The sequence below is a fragment of the Eubalaena glacialis genome, chromosome 9 (genome assembly GCF_028564815.1).
Source record: "Eubalaena glacialis isolate mEubGla1 chromosome 9, mEubGla1.1.hap2.+ XY, whole genome shotgun sequence".
Classification (NCBI taxonomy): Eukaryota; Metazoa; Chordata; class Mammalia; order Artiodactyla; family Balaenidae; genus Eubalaena; species Eubalaena glacialis.
In genome coordinates this window covers 51,114,340-51,135,292 of record NC_083724.1, presented here as the reverse complement: position 1 = coordinate 51,135,292, position 20,953 = coordinate 51,114,340, and the positions used below count along the sequence as shown (strand labels likewise).

Genomic DNA, 20,953 nt, shown 5'->3' with positions numbered 1-20,953 from the left:
ACTCTCTCATAGGCAACCACTGTTCCAGTTTCTTTCACCATAGATTAGTTTTGCCTGTTCTTGAACTTCATGCAGGTGGAGTCATGTGGTATGTACCTTTTTGTGTCTGACTGATTTAGCTCAGCATGATGTCTTTGAGATTCATCCATGTTTTTGGGTCATATCAGTTGTTTGCTCTTCTTCTCTCTCTCTCTTTTTTTAATCAGGGCAATATTTCATTGTATAAAAACAGCACAATTTGTTTTATCAGTTCTCCTGTTGATGGACGTTTGGGTTGTTTCCAGTTTGGGGGTGTTATGAACAAAGCTGTTGTGAACATTTTTGTATAATGTTTTTTTGGAGGCCTGTTTTCATTTCTCTTGAGTAAATACATAAGTATGGAATTGCTGGGTCATGTGATAAATGTATGTCTAACTTTAAAAGAAACTGCTCAACAGTTTTCCGAAGTGGTTGGGAATAAGTATATTTAATTTAAAATGTATGGACAGTTCCTTTATTAAAGAGCTTTAACTTACATTTCTACCAGTAACCCTCTACCTACAGCAAGTGTTACTCTCTATTTTTTGCCAGTCTGATGGGGCTAAGTCGAGATCTCATCGTTACTTTAATTTGCAGTTCCCTAGTTGCTAAAGATGGCATCGTCATTTTTGGGAAAACTTCCCAGAAGAGTCTAATGTGCAGCTAGGATAGAGAGCCGTAATAGTGATTGATGACAGGAGGAAGGAGAGGATCTGACAGCTTCAGGTAATAGTATCAAGTATGAAAGAGGGATGTTCTTCATTTAAGAATGGGGAGATTCGAACAGGGTTGTTTGCAGATGATTAAAGACATTGAAGAGAAGTTAGAATAAGTTTTCAGAAATATTGGGCAGAGATGGGATTAAGAAGGCAGGTGAAGGATCAGGAACACAAAAGGCACGGTTGCCTAGAATCATCTTGTACGAAGCCTCAGGGCTTTCCTATATCAGCTGGGCACAGTGATAGATATTCATTATTGTTTGCATAATGATTAACTTTCAGATAAGATCCTTTGTGTAAAGGGATTAATTATCACTTATCTGGAAAAGTTTGCCATCCAAAGTTTCCAGAGAGAGAGCTGAGGTTTCTGTGTATTTGGATGTCCGGTGTTGTGTGATTAATGCAGCTGTGTATGTGCAGCCCACACAGGATTGGTTTCTGTCTTAAAATAATGCCTTGGATTAAGAATGGACTCATGTGGGAAGGGAGTACTTTGTAAGATGATACCTAGTCTTACCTAAGGGAGGTGAAGTCCTCAGGTAAGATCTTGAGGCTTATACAATATAAGAAATGGAAATTGCCCTGTGTCGCGTTGAAAGACGTGAGCTTGGTTCCTGCTTGGTGAGAGAGGGCCTTGTGTACATGAACAGAATGGAGACATGAGAAGAATGAATCATCTCTATTAGCTGCTTCTTTGTTATACTAAATAATGCTGTTAGTATTAAAACAGGAAGTTCTCAGCAGGAGACTTTCAAGGAGGAAGCCCATTGGGAGTAATATTTATCTTCTGAATTTAGCCTGGTATAAGGATATTATTAACTATGGAAGAGCAGCCAAGAGAAAGTCAGCGATCCCTGAGGGGAAAGAATAGTTCCCACCTGTCTAGGGAAGTCCTGTCTGAATGGCCACAGTAGTTTTCCTTTAGAAGCCAAGAATCTAGATATTAGCAGCAGGATGTACCTTCAAAAATGTGAGACAATGAAAGAAAAATTCAAATTGAAACAGCCTTGTGCCTTTGTGTGTGGAGTCATGGATCTAGGTGTGGGGACATTGCTGAGATAACAATCTCTGTGGACAAACCAGGAAAAGACAGAAACCAAAGTGGTTGTGAATTGATAGATTATGGAGGCCATCGAGGTAACTCTAGTTGTAATTCTTTGTATCAGAGGCAAAATTTATATAAAATCTGGGCATCAGTGTTTATTTTAGTAATGCATCCCTTTCAATATGATTTAAGGACAAGGAATAAAAAATGTTCTAGGATTCATGGAATTCTGGAAGAGGCAAAACTAATCTATATGGAAAAAATATCCAAACAGTGGTTGTCTCTTTGGAGGGTGTGGGCAGGGATCAATAGGAAGGGACATGACGGAATTTTCTCTGGTGATGGTATGTTCTGTATGTTGTTAAGGGTTTGGGTTACAGAGGTATATGCATGGCTCTAAATTCCTTGAATGGTATGCTTATGATTTGTGTATGTAAATTGCAGTTCAAAAGAAAAAGAAAACCAAACCAAAAATTGTGTAATCCAGTGGTACAAATTTTTCCCTTTGGCTTCCTAGTCAACTTATATGAGAATGAACTAAGTTTCCTCCTAATATGGAAAATAACATGAAATTTTCCATATGACTAGAGGATAAGAATCTTAATTCAATGAGAAAAAAGGCTTTTTTTTTTCTGTTAAGCAACAAAAGCATTGTAAATGTTCAGTCATTCTTAAAGATTCCTGAAGAATTTTGCAGCTAGTGAAGTCAAAGCCGCCTATTTAATTTAACAAGTATGAAAGAGGTGTGGCCTTTCTTTTTAGCCAAAATAGAATAGCCAACTTTAATAGCTCAAGCTGCAGAGCAAGTAAGAATGAACCTCTGCTCCCAAATTATGGGTCTTATTAGCCCAAATCAGCTAGTACATATGTTCCCAACCTGACTCAACGGAAACTTGGAAAAGTGACCCAAAGTTTGCAAAGCGTCTCACTAAAAATATATGAGATTACTCATCAGTAATGGTATCGCTTCAAATAAAGAAAAGAAAACTTCTACTAGAATCTATGAACACACTGAAGATGTGAACTAAGAGATCTGTTTAAGCCTACATGGTTTAGGGCTACTGTTCACCAAATAGACCTTGTGCTTCTTCCAGGCACATGGTAGATTGAACTTCCTTGCCCTCTTGGATTAAGTGGAGCCATATGATTTACTTTGGAAATGAAATTGAGCTCATGTGATGAGTGTCATTTCCAAGAGGAAGATTTAAGCTAGGGTGACCAGATTTAGCAAGTGAAAACACAGGACACCAAATTAAATTTGAATTTCAAATGAAGAGTAATAGTTTTTTACTATAAACATATCTCATGCAATATTTGGGACATACTGACCCTAAGGAATGACCTGTTTATCTGAATTCAAATTTAACTGAGTGTCCTACCTTTTACCTTGTAAACCTGCTTTAAGTGCCAATGTGCAATTCATCATGTGCTCTCCATGTCTCTAGCATAGTGACTCTCAATCCTCAGATAGTGGATGCTCCATCAACTTCGGTCCCTAAGGAATATGATGAGCAAAGCCCTCTGCTGACCTGCAATGGACATGTAGCATAGTCAAGAAATAACCTTGGTTGATTAAGCCACTGAAATTTTGGGGCTGGTTGTTACCACAGCATACCCTAGGCTGTCCTGACTGATGTAGACGTTGCCTGACACTGAACCCTGCCATATCTCATTCTGTAGGATTGGTGTTCCATGGTGTGGCCTGTGTATTTTTACTTAATAATTAAATTGTTGTTCTGCCTTTTCCCCTTAAGGTGGACTTAGGTGAAGGCAAGATTTGCTTCTGTTGTGAAGAATTTCAACCAGCCAAATGCACAGACAAGGAAAATGCCTTGAAACTCTTCCCAGTTCAGCCTTGTAGTGCTGTTCACCTTCTACTCAAGGTATCTGGAATAGATTCCACCCCCCACCAGTAACTACACCACAGAGACCCCAAGGAAGGCAAAGCTCCCTGAAATATTCCTCCTCTTTTACCTCGTTCAAATAATCCTGCTGAAGGCAGATATGAGAGACTCCTTATCAGTGACCTAGAGACAGAATTGAGAACCCACAGATTATTGTGTTTCTCTTAAGTTATGAATGGATAGCGTCTTTGTGCTCAAGAATTATAAGCTAGTAAAAAATGTAAAGGAGCCTAAATGCATACACATGTATATGTGTATGTATGTATGTGAATTTACATATACATATACATGCGCACATATGCACACATACACACCCATGATGTAGCTACACATATAAGATGTAGTTTTAGCAGAACCTCTAAAGTCCATGCCCATTTGTTATTGTTCTAATGCTCCTTTGTTGGCTTAAATGAATCCTGTAGGCTGTTGAGTGCTGCCGTTCTAAAACACGTAGACTAAGGAGATGTATTGGCCAGAAAATACAAGAGAAATTCAAGAGACTACCTCTTGTTTAATAGGCCGCAACTATACTAAGCAAAAGAGATGAAAAACAAATGATACCAGCTGAAGAGAAATACAAAATTAACCTTTATTAGGGAATTGGATAAAAATCATGTCCTGACTTAGGGTCTGTTAGCCCAGTGAGTGACAAGCTCAGTTGGTGAACCCTGAGATATTAGCTTTTGGATGGTCCATCACTGATGGCTTTCTTTAGATCTTTGTTTTGGGTTTATTTTCTTGTGGGGAAGAGGAGTCTGTAAGCAAAGAGAGAGAAGCTGTCAGCTCTGAGTTTTGGAGGATGTGAAAATGGCCTTCTTTCTTTGGCTTCTGGATTTTCGGTAGCTGAGTCACTCCCAAACTTTCTGAGCCAGGACTTTGCTTGGAGAAAGCCCCGCTAAGCAGCCAGGACTGTGGCAACAGAAACTTTTGGAATTGGCTTTGCTGCTATTTTGAGACATGTGTTTAGAGGAGACAAGCCCTGTTGACACTCGGGCCGGCCTGCCCCCTGTGTTGTCCTCATTGGGTGCCCGGGGCAGCTCTGCCAGTGGCTCCTGAAATAGAATCAGTGGCCACGAATTAAGCAGTGTGCTGTCCTGGTGGAAGTCTGTGGGAGGGGGGAGGTTGGGATTTGCTATCACTGGGGACACTCACTTCAGAAGAGAAATTCAGTACTTTCCTGGAAGGGATATTTCCAGACAGGATTCTGATGCAAAAAGAAATATGGTAATACCAGGTCTGCCCGGGACAGGAAGCTTCTACGATAAGTTTTTAAAATTAAGAAGTACACACTATTGCATGAGAGTGTTAATAATAACCAGCGTTTGTTTGGCACCTAGCATGAGCCAAACACCATCTAGCGTTTGTTTGGCACCAAGCATGAGCCAAACACCATCTAAGTCGTTTACGTGAATTTTCTCATGGGAATTGTCTTCCTTGGGGAGTATTATTATTATTTTTTAAAGTTTTTATGTTGCATTCTGGTCCTCAGTTTTGAGGTACTCAGGTGCGTCATTGTTTCCTGGTTCCAGAAAGTCCTTTTCGCCCTATGTGCCTTGAATGCCCTGACCACCACCGTCTGCTTGGTGGCAGCTGCCCTTCGCTACCTTCAGATCTTTGCAGCCAGAAGATCCTGCATCGTAAGTCCATGCAAGGTGGCAGGGTGTCTGTGACTCCACTGATCCCACCCTCGGACCTTTTTGTGTCATCCGTTGCTTTTCTCCCCGAGCCTTTGTAGTGAAGGCTGTTGACTAACTGAGGTGCTGTTTAATTAGGATGAATCCCAGATTTCTGCGGAAGAAGTGGAGGAACACAGACGCATCCCAGACCCTGACGACTTTGTGCCGCCAGTGCCTCCCCCTTCCTATTTCGCCACGTTTTACTCATGCACACCCCGGACGAACCGCAGGTATCCTCCCTACATACCCCCACCCAGGTCTCTGGGCTGCTCTCAGTTTTGAGGCCGAAGGGTCTCCAGAACTCACAGCATGGGCTCTGACTTCTCTCCAAAATCTAGACATTGTATTATTTTCCAGGATCGTCTGGTTTTTCTCTCTCTTTTTTGGTCTGACAAATTGCATGAAACCAAAGAAAAGTCAAACCTTGACCTAAGGATATAGTTTTTCAATTTCAGTTAGCTTCTTAAGAAAACTGACACCCAGTGAGTTAACTGCTGTAATTTGACATGATTGGAAACTGCTGTTGCCCTGGAAACGCTCTCAGTCAGGCCAAATCGATATTCATTGTAAACCATCAGTAGGTCCTCAAATCATGAAATTCTTCCCAGCCATTAAAAAAAGATTAATTATTAATTACATCTCCTTGGTCTAGAAAAAAAATAGATACCGTGTTTATTCTCCTTTTTCAAATTCTAGCTCGAAATTTGATCGTCTGTTTCTTAAATCTCAGAAATCTTTATTTGTAGAATGAAGTGCTGCATGCGTTCATTTGGTTGTTAGCCACTTCTAGAATTGTACCATTCTAAAGAATGACTTCATTTGTTCATTCAACAAACATTCCATCCATCCTCTGCTGCTTACTAGTCACTGTGCTGGGTTACTGGAATTCAAAATGAGTCATACCAACTTCCTCCCCCTATCAAGGAGCTCACAGTCTAGGTCATTAAAAATGAGTGTTGAAAGGATCACAGTAGTACTCAAAAGGGAGATTTTGAGCGCAAGAGGAGGACTACCTAACCTAGACTGGTGAGTGGGCTGCAGAGAGCTTGAAGGAAGAGTCAGCTGGTCAGGGTTGGCTTCCAGGATGAAGTGATGATCTTAGTCCGAATTTAAAGGCTAAAGCAACCCTACATTTAACTTCTAAAAAGCAAATCTCTGAATTCTACAAGAAAGACTAGTGTCTTTCCCTTGCTGTTGAGAGGGCCTGGAATTTCTACGTTTTAACCCAGAGGTACACGTGGAGAGTTGTCAAACAAATTTGGTGTCAGGCTTGGGGTTTTTGGAAATCCATTTTCTAGTGCTCAGGGCAGCCACATGTCATTTTGAAAGAGGTCACCAGTGGGAGCTCCCACCCAGACACTGTGAATATTCTTTTCAATGGGTTATCTTCCTGACTTGTCCCTCAGCATCGTATCTAAACCCCACTCTAGCCCCTCCCCTGCCCATCCACCTCGGCGGAAATAAGAGATGACCACAAAGCTGGAAGGGACATCAGCTGGCTGGACAGATGGCCTGGGGGACAGCTCAGCGTCCCTGTTGTACAGAGACTGGTGGGCTGGAATTTCGAAGCTTCAGGGGCCAGGATGGTTTCGCTAGTCTTTTAGGAAACGAGCCAAGAATTACAGAGGTCAGAGGGACATAGCAACAAAACACATATTCTTTGTGTACCATAGGACACCTTTGCTAAAAACGTAGCCCAGTCTCAGGCTGTCTGCAGAGTGCACATTGAAGGACAGTAAAAGTGCCTGTTACTTCATGGCTGGGGAGAGAAATGCCCTCTTCAAGAAGAGTTCCTTGGCTCTCTGATGTTGTGAGTGAGCACTTGGTTAACCTAAGAGGAGGCAACAGACATTTAATTTCATGCTGTGGCAGAAAGGGAAAGTAACTCATGTGGGTTTAGAAGTAGTGCTGACCTGTGGGATCCCCCGCCCTTCTTCCCTCTTTCCTTTCTCTTCTCTGCACCTCCATAGTCATGCTTATCACTGTGGGTCTTTGAGGATCTGGGTGCATCCCTGGAGTTGCCCCTCTGAGCTCTGAGCCAGCCCCTGGCCAAATCTGAGTTGGAAGAAGACAGACAAGCTTGTCATCAAGGGCTCTACCAACCAGAACTTCCCAGAGGAACATGGGGGAGGGGGTTTTGCAGAACACCCTTGAGAGAAAAAGAATGCTTGGCCTAAAGTATATACCTGGAGCACTAGCTCGTATCTCCAATGGGCAAATAGCCTCATTTTCTAAAATTCTACCAATATCTGAGTGCAGCCCACTTTCTTTTTTTTTTTTTAACATTTTATGTATATTTTTAAAATTGTAGTTGATTTACAATATTATATTAGTTTCAGGTGTACAACATAGTGATTCAATATTTTTATAGTTGTATTCCATTTAAAGTTATTACAAAACAATGGCTATATTTCCCTGTGCTGTACAATATTTTGTGTTGCTTATCTATTTTACACATAGTGGTTTGTGTCTCTTAATCCCATGCCCCTGTCTCTCCCCCTGCCCCTTGCCCACTCTCCTTTTTTAAATGGCTAAATTTATTCACCTTTAGATACATATTCTATCAGAGATATTTTTAAATTTGACTGACTTTGCTAGATTCTCAGTATAAATCAACATCAGAGACACTAGCTGTTTAACCCCAATTGGTAATTTTCTTTCTTATAAGCAGGCAGGCAAGAATATTAACAGATGTTTTCATTAATATTTCCACAATCAGTTATGTTAAGAGTTTTCACGCAATACAGGCTCCCCTTTTCCTGTAAGGTATTAGGACCTCTCAGAAGAGGTTTATTTATTTAACTTCTATAAATACAACCATTTCATGCATTGGTATCTCCTTGAAAAAGGGCTTCTCAAGTTACTCTCATAAATAGACGCCTGATTGCAGTCAAGGCTTCTATCCAAAGATGGTTATCTACTTTGTGAATCAATTTGTAAGTACAGGAGGGGGCTGTGTACCCCATCTCCTCTACTCCAGGAAGTTCCCCAGTCTCAGAAACTGGCTTGAGCCAGGAGTCAAAAAGGAAAGTCTCCAACCTATTTCGTGATTGTGGACCTGGTTATACTGTGGGAATGTTACCTGCTAGAGAAAACTGAAGATGAGCGCATGGGAGCCAGGTTGACCTGGGCATTTCTTAAAGGTGAAAGCAACAAGGCCCACACATTTCCTTTCCAAATGAACTTCAAAACCCAAACTCAAGTGGAGCTGGGCTGTGCCTAGGCTTGACTCTGTGCTCAGCTGTTGGGCTGGGCGACCCTGCCTCATTCCCCACTTCCACACCCCTACCAACATGTGCCCCATGGAAGGGCCAAGCTTTCTCAGCACACAGAGGAGGATCGTTCTTTGTTCAAGGTCATATTAGTTGCTCCATCAGCCTCGGATAAGTTCTCAGGGCCTATTTGTAGCATCAAAGCAGAACGTATTTTGCATGATCTGTTTGAGTTTCCTGTTCATCTTCAGATCTCGTGAGCATGAACCAGCGAAGGTTTCCTGGAGACTTTGAGATGAATTTGAATAAGCCCAGGCTCTGGAGTCTCTTAAAAGGGTCACCTTGGGTGGATCTCTTACCATTTCTGAGCCTCAGTTTCCTCATTCACCTGCCTTGTCACGTGACTCCTGAGAGGATTGCTATGAGATAATGGGCTAAAAAAATCTTTCTAAAAATAAAAGCTTAGACCCTGCTCTACCATTGTTAGTTGCATGGTTTCAGATGTTCTTGGCATGTGTCTTCCTCTTAAGAAACATTTAGCCCTTAATCTTACCCCTACCTTATCAGGCAACAGTTTTCTAAAGACACTCATTTTCAGTAAAAGTTTGATCACCTTTCCCAGATATAACAGGGTTTTGATTTCAGCCACCATAATCCATTTCGCTTAGCAGTGGTCTCAGTCCTGGCTGTGCCTTGGAACCACCTGGGAGCACTGACAGCGTACAGATACCTGGGCCCCACCACAGGCAACTAGGGCAGAGTTTCTAGAGGTAAGGCCTGGGCCATGCCCAGTTTAGGAACCCTCCTGGGTGATTCTACTCTATAGCTGGGTTGAGTACCATAAGGGATCACGAACAAAACCTGTAGCAAACAGACCGATTTCCCTCCATGGATCCTTATTTACCCAAAAGCGGTACAAATAAGGAAAAGTTGCTTAATAGGAAAGGAACTTTCCTTCTACATCAACTCTAGCAGCATCTTCCACCTAAATGAGGCTTTGCTGGTCATTGTAATAACCACCATAGAAGTCATTCATTTTGCAGCCAATTTAGATAAAGTGTACCCCCTTTCTCCCCCCAGTTTTCCTTCTTGAAGAGATTCTGTAGTAGTTTAGGATCTAAAGTGGAGCCCGTTCCTCCCACTTCTTGGCCCTAAGCAAGCCCTCTCTCTTCTACAGCAGCACACAGGTAGCCAGTGGGTTGGGAATATGAAATACACAGCACCAGAGCTAACGAGCAAAGCTGGGGGATGAACTTCCCAGGCAAGGACACCGCAGTGAAGAAACGCATGGGGAGTTGGCTGAAGGGGGACAGGCAAGGGTTTGTAAGTGCCGGAAAGATGCTCACAGGATTATGCTAATTAAGGATTAAAGATTGGCCCTCTGGAGCCGAAAGAAGGAGTGCATAGGTCTCAGTGAGTAAAACAAGTTGCCTTGTTCATTGGTCAGGAAAGTCTTCAAAGTCAGGTCCACAAAGGCTCTGTATTCCTGGAGTCACTTGGTGTTTATAGTTCTTAAACAGCTTCAGCTGGAATGGAGAGCTGGCGTGAAACCCGTGGGCAAGTCCTCCTCTAAGGGACAAGAATATCCCTTTCTTGATGACTTTACCGGGACCCCTCCCAGCCAGGCTAGGGAGGGACCATTCCTGCAGGTGCCTCTCCTCAAATGTGCTGAGCCTGCACACATCCCTGCCTGGGGTGTCAGCACATGACCTTCTCCTTCCCTCTCAGGTCAAGCACGAGCTGAGAGTCTTGTTTATGAATAAAGATGCAGGAAAAAAGGGGAGCAGTTTCTCACTTTTTCATTCAGGCTGTAGGAGTCTCATCCTTCTAAATCCCAGAATTCCAGAAGTTTTATTGTTAGGAAGACAGAATATCACATCTTTTTCAATTTTTTTCTTCCACCAATTGCGTTTTTGTAAATGGGCACAAATGAAACAAGCATAAATGCAGAGAGCACCTTTCTAAAACAAAACAAAACAAAACAAAAGCAGTCCCTTGTAGGCAGCTGGCCCCAGAGTTTGTCTCTTCATCAATCTCCTTTAGTTTATGTCCATTTTTGCATTTCAAGAACAAATGTTAAACTTTTGCTATTATCTTTTTTTTCATTCTCCAACACTTCATGGCCTGAGTACAGTTTTTTATGGTCTTCTGTGTATTTTTTAAATTGTGATATAATTGACATATAACATTGTATTAGTTACAGGTAAACAAGTAATGATTTAACACTTGTATATATTGTAGAATGATCACCACAATAAATCTAGTTAACCCATCACTACATATAGTTACAAGTTTTTTCTTTTCTTGTGATGAGAACTTGTACGACCTACTCTCTTAACAACTTTCAAATACACCATGCAGTATTATTAACCATAGTCACCATGCCGTGCATTACATCCCCAGGACTTATCTGCATGTATTTTATAACTGGAAGTTTTGTCATAAGGTACAAACTTTCATGTATTTTTAACTGGCGTTTTCAAATTTAGGTTCTTTGTTATCTAGATAATTTGTGTGTGTGTGTAACCTTCTGTGAATGCTGGTGGAAAATCTTGTGGGTTTTTTGTTTTTATTTTTTGCTATCAAAGGTCTCTCACCCACAGGCCAACAGCCACAGCTACAGCAAGCGCTCCATCAGTGTTTGTTGAATGACCACCTTTAGGAAGAGGCACTCTGTGATTCCTCCTGCAGCATTGCTGCTATGTCTCTGAGCTGTGATGTTGTTCACTTTTTTTTTGAAAAATGTATTCATTATTTCAAACATTTATTTAACAAACAGTGAGTTTCTACCATGAATCAGACATGAGGGAAACCCAGGCAAGAAACTTTTGTCATGTACTAATGTAACAAATAATTGAGTTTCCCTGAATCCTTAGTTGTTTTTTTTTATTGAGGTAAAATTCACATAACATGAAATTAACCTTTTGAAAGTGTACAATTCAATGGCATTTAGTACATTCACAATATGGTGCAACCATCACTTCCGTCTACTTCTAAAGCATTTTCCTCACCTCCAAGGAGACCCCGTACCCATTAAGCGGTCACTCCCCGTTCCCCCCTTTCCCCAAGCCCCTGTGCAACCACTAATTCGCTTTCTGTCTCTTATGGATTGTTGTTTGCTTTTTGACTAGCAAATTTAAAAGGAACGATGGTATTGCATTTTCTATGTTGTCACTTGCCTAAGAATTCTGGGCACTCCATCAGAGAGCAGCTTAGGTTATTCCCCTGCTCCTGGACCAGGAGGTTGTAGCATGGAGCGGCGAGTGATTTTCCCCATTGTCAGTGGATAACCCTCTAGAGGTAAAGGCCAGTATGCTGGAGCCACTACCATCAGATGGCCAGACATGCTTCCTGATGCCAGGATGCTCTTCCTAGGATGGTTGGTCCTGATGTTATACCACTGCCGCATATCTATGGAGCGCGAATCAAAGGCGTGGAAGTGTTCTGTCCTCTGGAACCCCCGCCTCCCTATGAAGCTGTGGTGAGCCAGACGGACCAGCAGCAGGTACTGTCCATAGAGTTTCTCTTTGGTACATTGACGGCAAGTAGGAAAAGCAGCCACACAGGGAGCGGGGTGGGGAAGGGACCATGCCCTGTAGATCTCTTCAGGTTCACTCCAGTCCAGATGATGGTTGAGTTGAATATCAACAGACAACCCTCTTTTTTCCTTGTTGCAGGGATCTTCATTCCAAATGCCAGAAGGATCAGAAGCTGCCACCAGCCCTTTGGAACCGATCTGCATGCCAGTGACTCAACGTAATAAATACATTATTGCTGCCCAAACTCATGATTCAATAGACTAAAAATGGTAAAATAATCATCTGTACGATATTTTGTTGGAGGTCAAATAATCTTGGAGCAAATGGTTCAAGCTATATCCTTTCTTCTGGGTATAAAAATATTATCAACTCTTAGGGCTTACAAGTAGGAAATAATATGTGAACAGAAATAAAGATATCTTTAGAATCTTTTATGAATAACCAGACTTTTCAGAAATGGATTACAGAGTTTAATTTGGTTTTCCTGTGTTTTCTGATCTAAGATTTTTTTTTCTCCTGTTAAAATAAGATAAGCTCTTGTAAAGGCACAAAAAGAGTTTTACCTATTGCAGAGTGATTTGCTCATTTATAACCAAGGACCCAGGTCATACTGCTTTCACATGTACTGAATGCTGATTTACAATCCTGCATTAAATACTAGAGTCAGTTTACAGTTATCCTTGTAACTTAAGGGAACATTGTTACCGCTTTCTCTCTTTGGAGAGGTTTTAAATGGCCCAGAGGACTGTCCACCGAACAAAATTGCAAATGGTGATAAATAATGGATCAACTTTCAGCTATTTTAGGTGGAGGTAATTTTTCAGCAGCACCATTTAGAATGGGTTTCTGCTCTGTTCACCTTCCATCTTAAGTAGAATTATGCAGCAGGGTTCTGTTTCCTAAGTATGTTTTTAATTCTTCCATTTCTTAAAAAAGTTTCCCAAACCACGAGTCAGGCTCACAAATGATGGGACTTTATTTTCCTGAACAGCAGTCATCCAATTCCAGAGTGGTTTGACTGGTTCATTTAGTGGCCACTGGCTCTTTAACTTGGCTTTCCGGGAGTTTCCCAGCCTAGCCCGCAGACACACCCTCTGCCTGCATTTGGCCTGCAGCCCCAGGGCAGCCACCCCACCTGTACCGGTATTACCTTCCACCTAATCAAGGTCAGCCTGAGTTGTCAGAAAGGGTAAAACGGCTAGGACCTTTCCGGTGCTGCACCAGGCTGCTCCCCTGGGGAAGACGCTGAGCACCTTTAGGCATTTTAGCATGGCTTCTTCTTCTGCTCCTGGATTTAAAGCTTTTTGTTTGCTTGTTTTAGGTGTGGAGGGGTAGTTTGAGGAGGCAGCATTTCCCACGGTGCTGCAAGATAAAAACTTACTGGGCCCACAGCCTAAGCAAATATGAACTGTATTACCCTTGTCCCAGAAGGTTTGGGCTCACAGGTGTTTCCTGCCCAACATTTTGAAGGCGCCAGCTGAACAGAAATGATTTCTGTTTCTCCTCTTTAAAAAAAAAAAAATCAGGTGGGGACATTCCTAACACACCTGGAGAAGAAAGCGCATCCATGTCAACTCCCTGCTCCAGCCAGCTACGTCCGGCGAGGAGCTGGAGAGCCCTCCAGCCCCTGAGGACAAGATCCAAGAGTGACCCTGTGCTTCATCATTCTGCAGAGAGAGGTGATGTCATTTCCCAAGTTCTTCGCAGCGCGCTGTGCTTGTTTGCCTATAGGTGCCGAGTGGCTCTGGCCACCCAAGGCCCTGTGGTTCAAGAGAGAGCTTGGAGGGAGCTAACAGGTCTTGGGAAAATCAGGTATTCTGCATGCACGTTAAGGATAGACATCTACCATGTCTTTTAAGGCTGGTAAGAATTTTTCTTGTCAAGTACTGTCATCAGACGCGTTTGGTTGCACGTGATACTGTGCTGGGTACCACACGAAGAAGGTAGTGCAAACCTAGCTCTGATTCCTAGATGCTCACAGTCGTGTGGGAATGAACATTCTCCCTCCAGGAAAAAGTCAAAGGGGTGTATTTTTTACCCCCTCTTCTATAATTTAACACTAGTTATCTTTTTACTGTGTATGAGTAGATTGAATTATTTAAATCTGACCTTGCTTTAAGAACTTTGGATAGAGCGAAGCTCTCACACTCCATCTCTCTCCCTTTCTGTTTTGAGTTTGTTTGTGTATAGATGTTATTTGGATAATTTTAAATTTTAATAGTTACAATTTTTTTATAAGGTACTATGTACAGTGTCTTTGTTACAGTATTTATAATTCTCACTGCAATTTCTTATTATTTTTTTAAATTAATTAATTAATTTATTTATTTTTGGCTGTGTTGGGTCTTCGTTTCTGTGCGAGGGCTTTCTCTAGTTGTGGCAGGCGGGGGCCACTCTTCATCGCGGTGCGCGGGCCTCTCACTATCGTGGCCTCTCTTGTTGCGGAGCACAGGCTCCAGACGCACAGGCTCAGTCGTTGTGGCTCATGGGCCCAGTTGCTCCGCGGCATGTGGGATCTTCCCAGAGCAGGGCTCGAACCCGTGTCCCCTGCATTGGCAGGCAGATTCCCAACCACTGTGCCACCAGGGAAGCCCCACAATTTTTTTAATTAAAAAAAATTTTAAACTGAAAATGACATTGAATCTTCTTTTCTGAATATATGACTGCCTCAACATCTTCAAATACCTCTTCCTTGTAGAGAATTGTAAAAAATAGAGGAAATAAAGGAAGAAAATGAAAGTCTGTAATCCCACCAGCACAGGCTTCTTTCGGTGACCTGTTCTAACAAGTTGCCTATGCTGTCTTCAAGCTCTATGCAAACACAGCTTTGCAAACCCTCTGGTCCTGCTCCGTCCCGGGCCCCATGTCACCTCCTAGTTGTATTCTGTCCCCCTGACAGCCTGTGTTGTTTGCTACAGCTCTGGACTGACCGTGTGGGAGCCAGAGGGAACACTCCTCTTGTCTCTCCAGTGGCTTCTGAGCGGGAAGGAGTCCTGCCCGGGACTGAGCGCCCTCTGGCCCCTCAGCTCCCCGGACCTGTCTTCACCGTGGGGTCCTCTGCCCCACCTGGCAAGCTGAGGACTCGGGATGGCCACCTGCAGCTTCCACAGGAACTTGGCTGTCTACACAGCTTAACGAGATCTTTCCAGAACGCGCTCCCCTTCTGCAGCGCTGCAGGGGCAAGGATGACATGTGTTTACCCGTTGGAGCCCTCTGCTGTGGAAGGGACCAGGTCGCCTTCAAGTGACAGTGGAGTCCCTGACTCTGTCCTCACACATGAGTGTCTGTAGTGAGTGTTCCCCGAAGAGTCAGGTTCTCTGTGATGTGCACGTGGCAGCCGAGGAAGACGGCTGCCAACCCCTGTTTAGAACTCCTCATGCCTGCCTTTCTCCAGAGGAAAAGGAATGCTCCCCTTCCTCCACCTGTTTTCCTACCCCCTGCCTCCCTTCTTCCTTGAATATCTAAATTCCTGCTTGTCAGACCTTCACAGACTGAAATCTCCAGTGTCGTGTACACTGAAGGCTGCTGTCTGGCTTGTGAACATGTGGAGACCAGGCCTGATTTCACTTTACCCATCTGCCAGTGCAGTAATGTTCTGCCAGTCCTTATACCCTTGCTGAAGTAGTAGTTGTGGAAATTAGCCTGTGGTGGATTTCCCAGGCCCTCTGTTGACTTCCAGAATGACGTGTACTTTTTCTGCACTAGATTTCTCTTTCTGTAATAGTCAGCCCTAGCGCCACCTCCCAGCCATGGTGTGACATCGATACTGTAAGTCAGTACAGTGCCCCTGAGGATGTTTAGGACAAAGGTACAATCAATGTGAGCAGAGCATTCCATTCATCCCACAAGTCTCGTCTCTCCTCAGTTCCTCTCTTCCAGTGGCCTCTTCATCCTCTCCCCGGAACATTCTTCCATCAGTCAACCGTGTTTTTTCTGCCTGCCCAAACCATCCCTATATATTGGTGATCACCCCATGAAACCATTGCTCCATCATGATTTGCATTCTGGATGCTCTTCTCTGTCATCTGTCTTTACCTTGATGGTTGTGTTTTATGTGGCACAATAAAATATCTGGGGGACGTGTCCTATTGAAATTACACTTCATGGAATAAGCTCATGTCATAGTTGTTGGGGTTTTTTTTTTTTTTTTCCTCCTGCAAGAGGAAAAGCAAGATGTGCATGGCCGTCAGCATTTGTCACATGTTTTCCACATGGAGTTTCGTGGTTTGTGCTGTTTCAGGTACAGATGTGTGTTCACGGGGCTTGGCCAAAAGGTGCGTGTTGTTTGTCTCTGCCCACAGCTGTCCCCGTGCTCAGCTGTGAAGCCGCGACTCAGACTGAGGGAAGACCAGACCTGGCTGCGGTGACCTTGAGAAGAGGGTTGAAATCCCGAGCTTCGAGATGCAGACCGAGGTCTTTAATAGATTACAGATCTTACATGGACACCAAGCTGCTGGTGGCAAGGTTCCTGGAGCAGTCCTCCTGCAGCATGACCCCGGACATCCATGAACTTGTAGAAAACATTAAATCTGTTTTGAAGTCCGATGAGGAGCACATGGAGGAAGCCATCACAAGTGCCAGTTTTCTAGAACAGGTAGTTTTATTATTAATATCAGGCATGAATCAGATAACTTGTTTCCATAACAGCTGAAGCGGCTTCTCTGGTTTCCTGTCAAAGGCACAGAAAGTTCATGGTCACTGTATCAAAGGGAATGGGGTTAGGAGGTCTGGGGAAAGAGGAGGAAGTTGCGTGCTTTCTTTTCACATGTGGTGACTTTGCCACAGCCTTCTTGGCCCAAGAGAAGAGACACCGATTTTTCCGAGATATGGAAGCATGCCTGGAAAAAGAAAAGGGAGCAGCCCAGGGATGAAAGCAAGGGCTATGGGCAGTGTGGAGTACATTTAACATTCCATTTCCTAAGTTGAACGTTTCCCTTGATCTGGCATGTTTTTTCAGCCCTTCGACAATGATGGACATGTGTGAATTTTAATACTGGCGAGATTCTGGGAGCCGTTCACGTTCCCATGAAATGTTTGGCAAGATTACCTAAGCTGATAGACTTAAAGGAACAAACATCTTTTCCTTTCCATTTATTAAAAAACACATGGCAATCCCCAAACAAGTAGCCTGTGAAAAGATAAAACCGGGCACGTAAATATTCCACTTGCGTGTCAGGTTTCTCATCTTTAAAGTGAAGTGTTGGACTAAGTGGTCTCTACACCCATATCTCTGAGTGAATGGAATTTCCCTCTGATGAGATGGGTCGCAGCTTTCCTCACCCACCTCTTTCAAAAGCAGCGTTTACCTTTTGGGTGTTTGCTCTGTAGCTCCACGTCTGTGGGGTGGCCGTTGGAGACCTCAGTGCACAGTGGCTCACGGGTGTTACTTGGCTGTGCCTGTGGGTATTACATGCCCATCAAATACTTCTTGTGATGAGTTGGCCTGATTCTCAGGGTCATTGCCAGATACTGGATCCTAGGTACGTTTTTCAGGCAGATTGAACAAATCCCCATCTCACTTTCCTTTCTGTTCCCCTTCCCACCTGCTGGCCTCTTCTTACAGAGGCCAGAAGCCAGATTCTGTCCCATCCCTCAGGGGACCGTGGGGAGCAGAACAGTCTGATTACTCGTGTGAAGAGGTACATGAACCATGGGCCCTTTTGTTGTTTGCTTTCTAAAAAAGTGGTCAACCAGTAGTCCTAGGTCAGGCTCCAGTTGGTAGCCTGTGTAGGAGAGAGATTTACATGCACATGTCCCTGGTCTCCTCCAGATGTCATTCCCTGCCTCCTTCCCTCTGTTCACCCCAATTGCCTGATAAACAGAAGCAAGTATTTGGAGCTGCCAAGTTCTGGTGAGGTAAGAGCTGGAGCATCTGCAGAGCTGTTGGTCTGGACCTTCTGCGAAGTCTTGCTTGATGGAAAATAGCTTTGGGGAAAAAGAACAAGCACTTATAGTTCAACAGATGCTATCACTATAAATGTTTGCTAGGTCTTTGTGCACAGACTGGATCAAAGTTCAGGTACAGGGATTGTTGCAGTAGACTCTGGGCCATCTGCCGGGGCTTCCAGAACTGGATCCCAGTGGTGAGGTATCATAATGCCACACCATCCCCCAGACAGAAGGAGGCAGGGACAAGGGCAGGGGAGCTTTTATTTCTGACTCTACCCAGCTTTGCACATTTTCACCTTCTCTAGTATTATTGGGATGTGTTCTTATATCCATTTTAATTTTTTACCAATATCAAAACCGCTTGTCCTAACTTACCATGTAATAACAGTAAACATCTATGAATGTTGGAATTTTCTTCTTACTCAGGAAACAAAGACAGCCTTAAAGACAAATATAATAACAGAGTGTTAGAAAAATTTGATGTCCCATCTTTTGGGGGGATTAACCTTTTAATGACCTTAAAATCTCAGAATGGTGGAAACTAAACAAAAAGACATCCCAATGATTGTTCTGTGATGTTAGATGGTAATGAAGCACTTGAGTTTTTCCCAACGTGCTAACAGCAATATAGGTCATACAGACATGACTGTGTAATTTTAAAAACTGTATGTACACAGCAGTTCTCCTCTTATCAATCTCAGTTGGATTGGGGATTGCCTATTTTTGCTGTTATATGATATATTTAAAGTTATGTATGTGCTGCATTGCAAAATAGATCTAGCAGTAGAAACATTCTTAACAGCTTTTACAAATAAATTGGCCTAGTTTTTATGTTGTTTATCATATTTTTTCTTAATTGAAGAATTATCAGATCAATTAGAAGCATCATTAGTTTTAGGTGACATTTTATAAACTTAAGCAGACCGGTGGTTATACAATTTTCAAGTATATCGAGATCACCTGAGTTCTTGTTAAAAATACAGATGCCCAAGCCCCGTTCCAGATTCCCATGTCAGAATTGCTAGGGGGTAGCAGGGAATCTACTTTTCTGACAGGCTCCCCTCCCCTCTCGTGATGTGCAGACCCAGTGAGAATCACTGGCTTAGACCACAGGGAAATTGGGAAAAAAGTGATGAGAAGAATGTTAAATATAAAGCAGGAAATTGCAGTAGACAAATAGTTAAGCATGGTAGGTCTACAGCTGAAACAATAGAAAATTGGGGGTATTTCTTAGGAACTTCAGAAAAGAGCCAACATGTTAAGAGACTCTCTGGAATTCCAAGTGGGTTCCATCTTGGGAAAACACCCTTTTTTCTTTCCCAAGGCAACTAAACTAAATATTACATGGATAAATGTAGGAGGCAGGTCTGAGGATCACATCTGGTGAAGCTTAACCTCTTTGTCACCCTGTTTATTCTCCCAAAGATCATGGCCCCGATGCAACCCAGCACTTCCAGGGCCCTCGTGCTGCCCTTGAGGAGACAGCCTGGCCTGCTGCACCTGCAGAGCTGCGGAGATCTGAGCACCTTTGTCCCCGTGGGGAGGCCGAGAGCCGAGAGGAGGCCCCGGCGAGCGGAGGCTGAGAGGCCACACAGCCTCATTGGCGTCATCCGAGAGACTGTCCTGTGAAGCTGCGGGGCCCGGGCTCCTGAGGAGCAGGAAGAAAGATGGGCCCTGGAAGGCACTCAGGGCCTCTGAGGGGATGGATCCCCTTCCTAACCCTGTAGTTTCCTGGCTGGGAGTAGGGGTCCCCCTCTGGGTACTCCTCAGAAAGGGGGGCACTCTGGAGAACATTTATTCCCACTCTTTGGCTCCCCTTTCTGCCGGCCAAGGGCACTCGAGGGGGAATGACAAGTTATTCCGGACCCATTTGGCTTTTGGATGCGCCGAGTTGGAGGCCGTGAATGAAGCCGCATCTCCTTCTCTGCCCGGGTCTGCCCTGCTGTGGGCGGAAGCGGCTCAGAATTCTGTGCCCGCTGCGCCCCTCGCGGCTCCCTTCCTCACTGAGTTCTTTCCCTGGCTGGAAGGGCAGATCTGCTGGGTGGCTATTTATTTGCTGCCAAGTGAGAGTGGAACTGGCACGGAAGCAGGATGATTAACCCTGATATACTGCGATGGTCAAGCCTCATGTTAGGTCACTTTCAAATCACACTCTCTTTAGGAAAAACAGGAAACTTGTTTGGTGACAAATTTTATTGAAAGACATTTAGGGAGAGAATTCTTGTTGATGCCATTTATTCATGCTTGCAAAACTAGAGACAGCTAAGGCAGAACTGAGAATAAAAGTGTTTACCTTGGACTTCCGGGCTCACTGTGCAACATTTGTTTATGCGTAGGTGGCCAGGCCTTACAATGGGTTTGGAACTTGCAACAGTGGTGGCCAGGGGGTCAGGTCCGGGCAGGCCACCAAAGCAGCTTAATCTCAAAAGCATCCAAGCCCCATGGATAACAATGCATCCTTCATCCATTCAGTCAGTGCTTGGCTTCACTGAGCTGCCTTCTCGTGGGGTCATGAGCAATAAATCAGTAAAGTGATTACAGATTGAGGATTAGTGCTAAGGAGGATGGGACCATTAGAGAGGGCTTCTTTGAGGAAATGACATTTGAACTGGACTTGACTTTGAGGGTCAGGGAAGAGTGTTCCAGGCAGAGGGAACGACCAATGCAAGGACCACGGTAACTGCAGCCCCGAGCGAGGGGAGAGGTGAGAGGAGCCTCAGACTGGATTTTTTTGCTAACAATGAGATATGATGGAAGAGTTTGCAACAGAAGAGTGCAGATTTAATTATGTTTCAGATGATCACGATGCCACGTGGGGACTAGTTTAGGTCAGGATATGGGATAAAGTGGCAGTGAGGTGCTAAACAAAGAGGCTGGCTGTCCTTGTCGGGTACCGCCTGGGCTCTGGGTACTGTGCTGGGGGCTTGACAGTCTCATGTCACCCTCACAAC

General features: G+C 43.8%; 1 protein-coding gene across 3 annotated transcripts in view; it reads left to right on the top strand.

Moving 5' to 3' along the window:
* Positions 1 to 20,266, top strand: part of ENTREP1 (endosomal transmembrane epsin interactor 1) — a 61,551-nt gene extending 41,285 nt beyond the window's left edge. For all 3 annotated transcript variants that reach the window (XM_061201209.1, XM_061201208.1, XM_061201210.1), the window contains 8 exons: positions 3,537 to 3,665; positions 5,216 to 5,323; positions 5,459 to 5,592; positions 11,950 to 12,079; positions 12,252 to 12,330; positions 13,640 to 13,792; positions 16,415 to 16,707; positions 19,428 to 20,266. In XM_061201209.1, the coding sequence (XP_061057192.1) occupies positions 3,537 to 3,665; positions 5,216 to 5,323; positions 5,459 to 5,592; positions 11,950 to 12,079; positions 12,252 to 12,330; positions 13,640 to 13,792; positions 16,415 to 16,707; positions 19,428 to 19,631 (1,230 nt within the window). In that variant the 3' untranslated portion in view covers positions 19,632 to 20,266. The remainder of the gene's footprint in view (positions 1 to 3,536; positions 3,666 to 5,215; positions 5,324 to 5,458; positions 5,593 to 11,949; positions 12,080 to 12,251; positions 12,331 to 13,639; positions 13,793 to 16,414; positions 16,708 to 19,427) is intronic.
* The last annotated feature ends 687 nt before the right edge of the window (positions 20,267 to 20,953 follow it).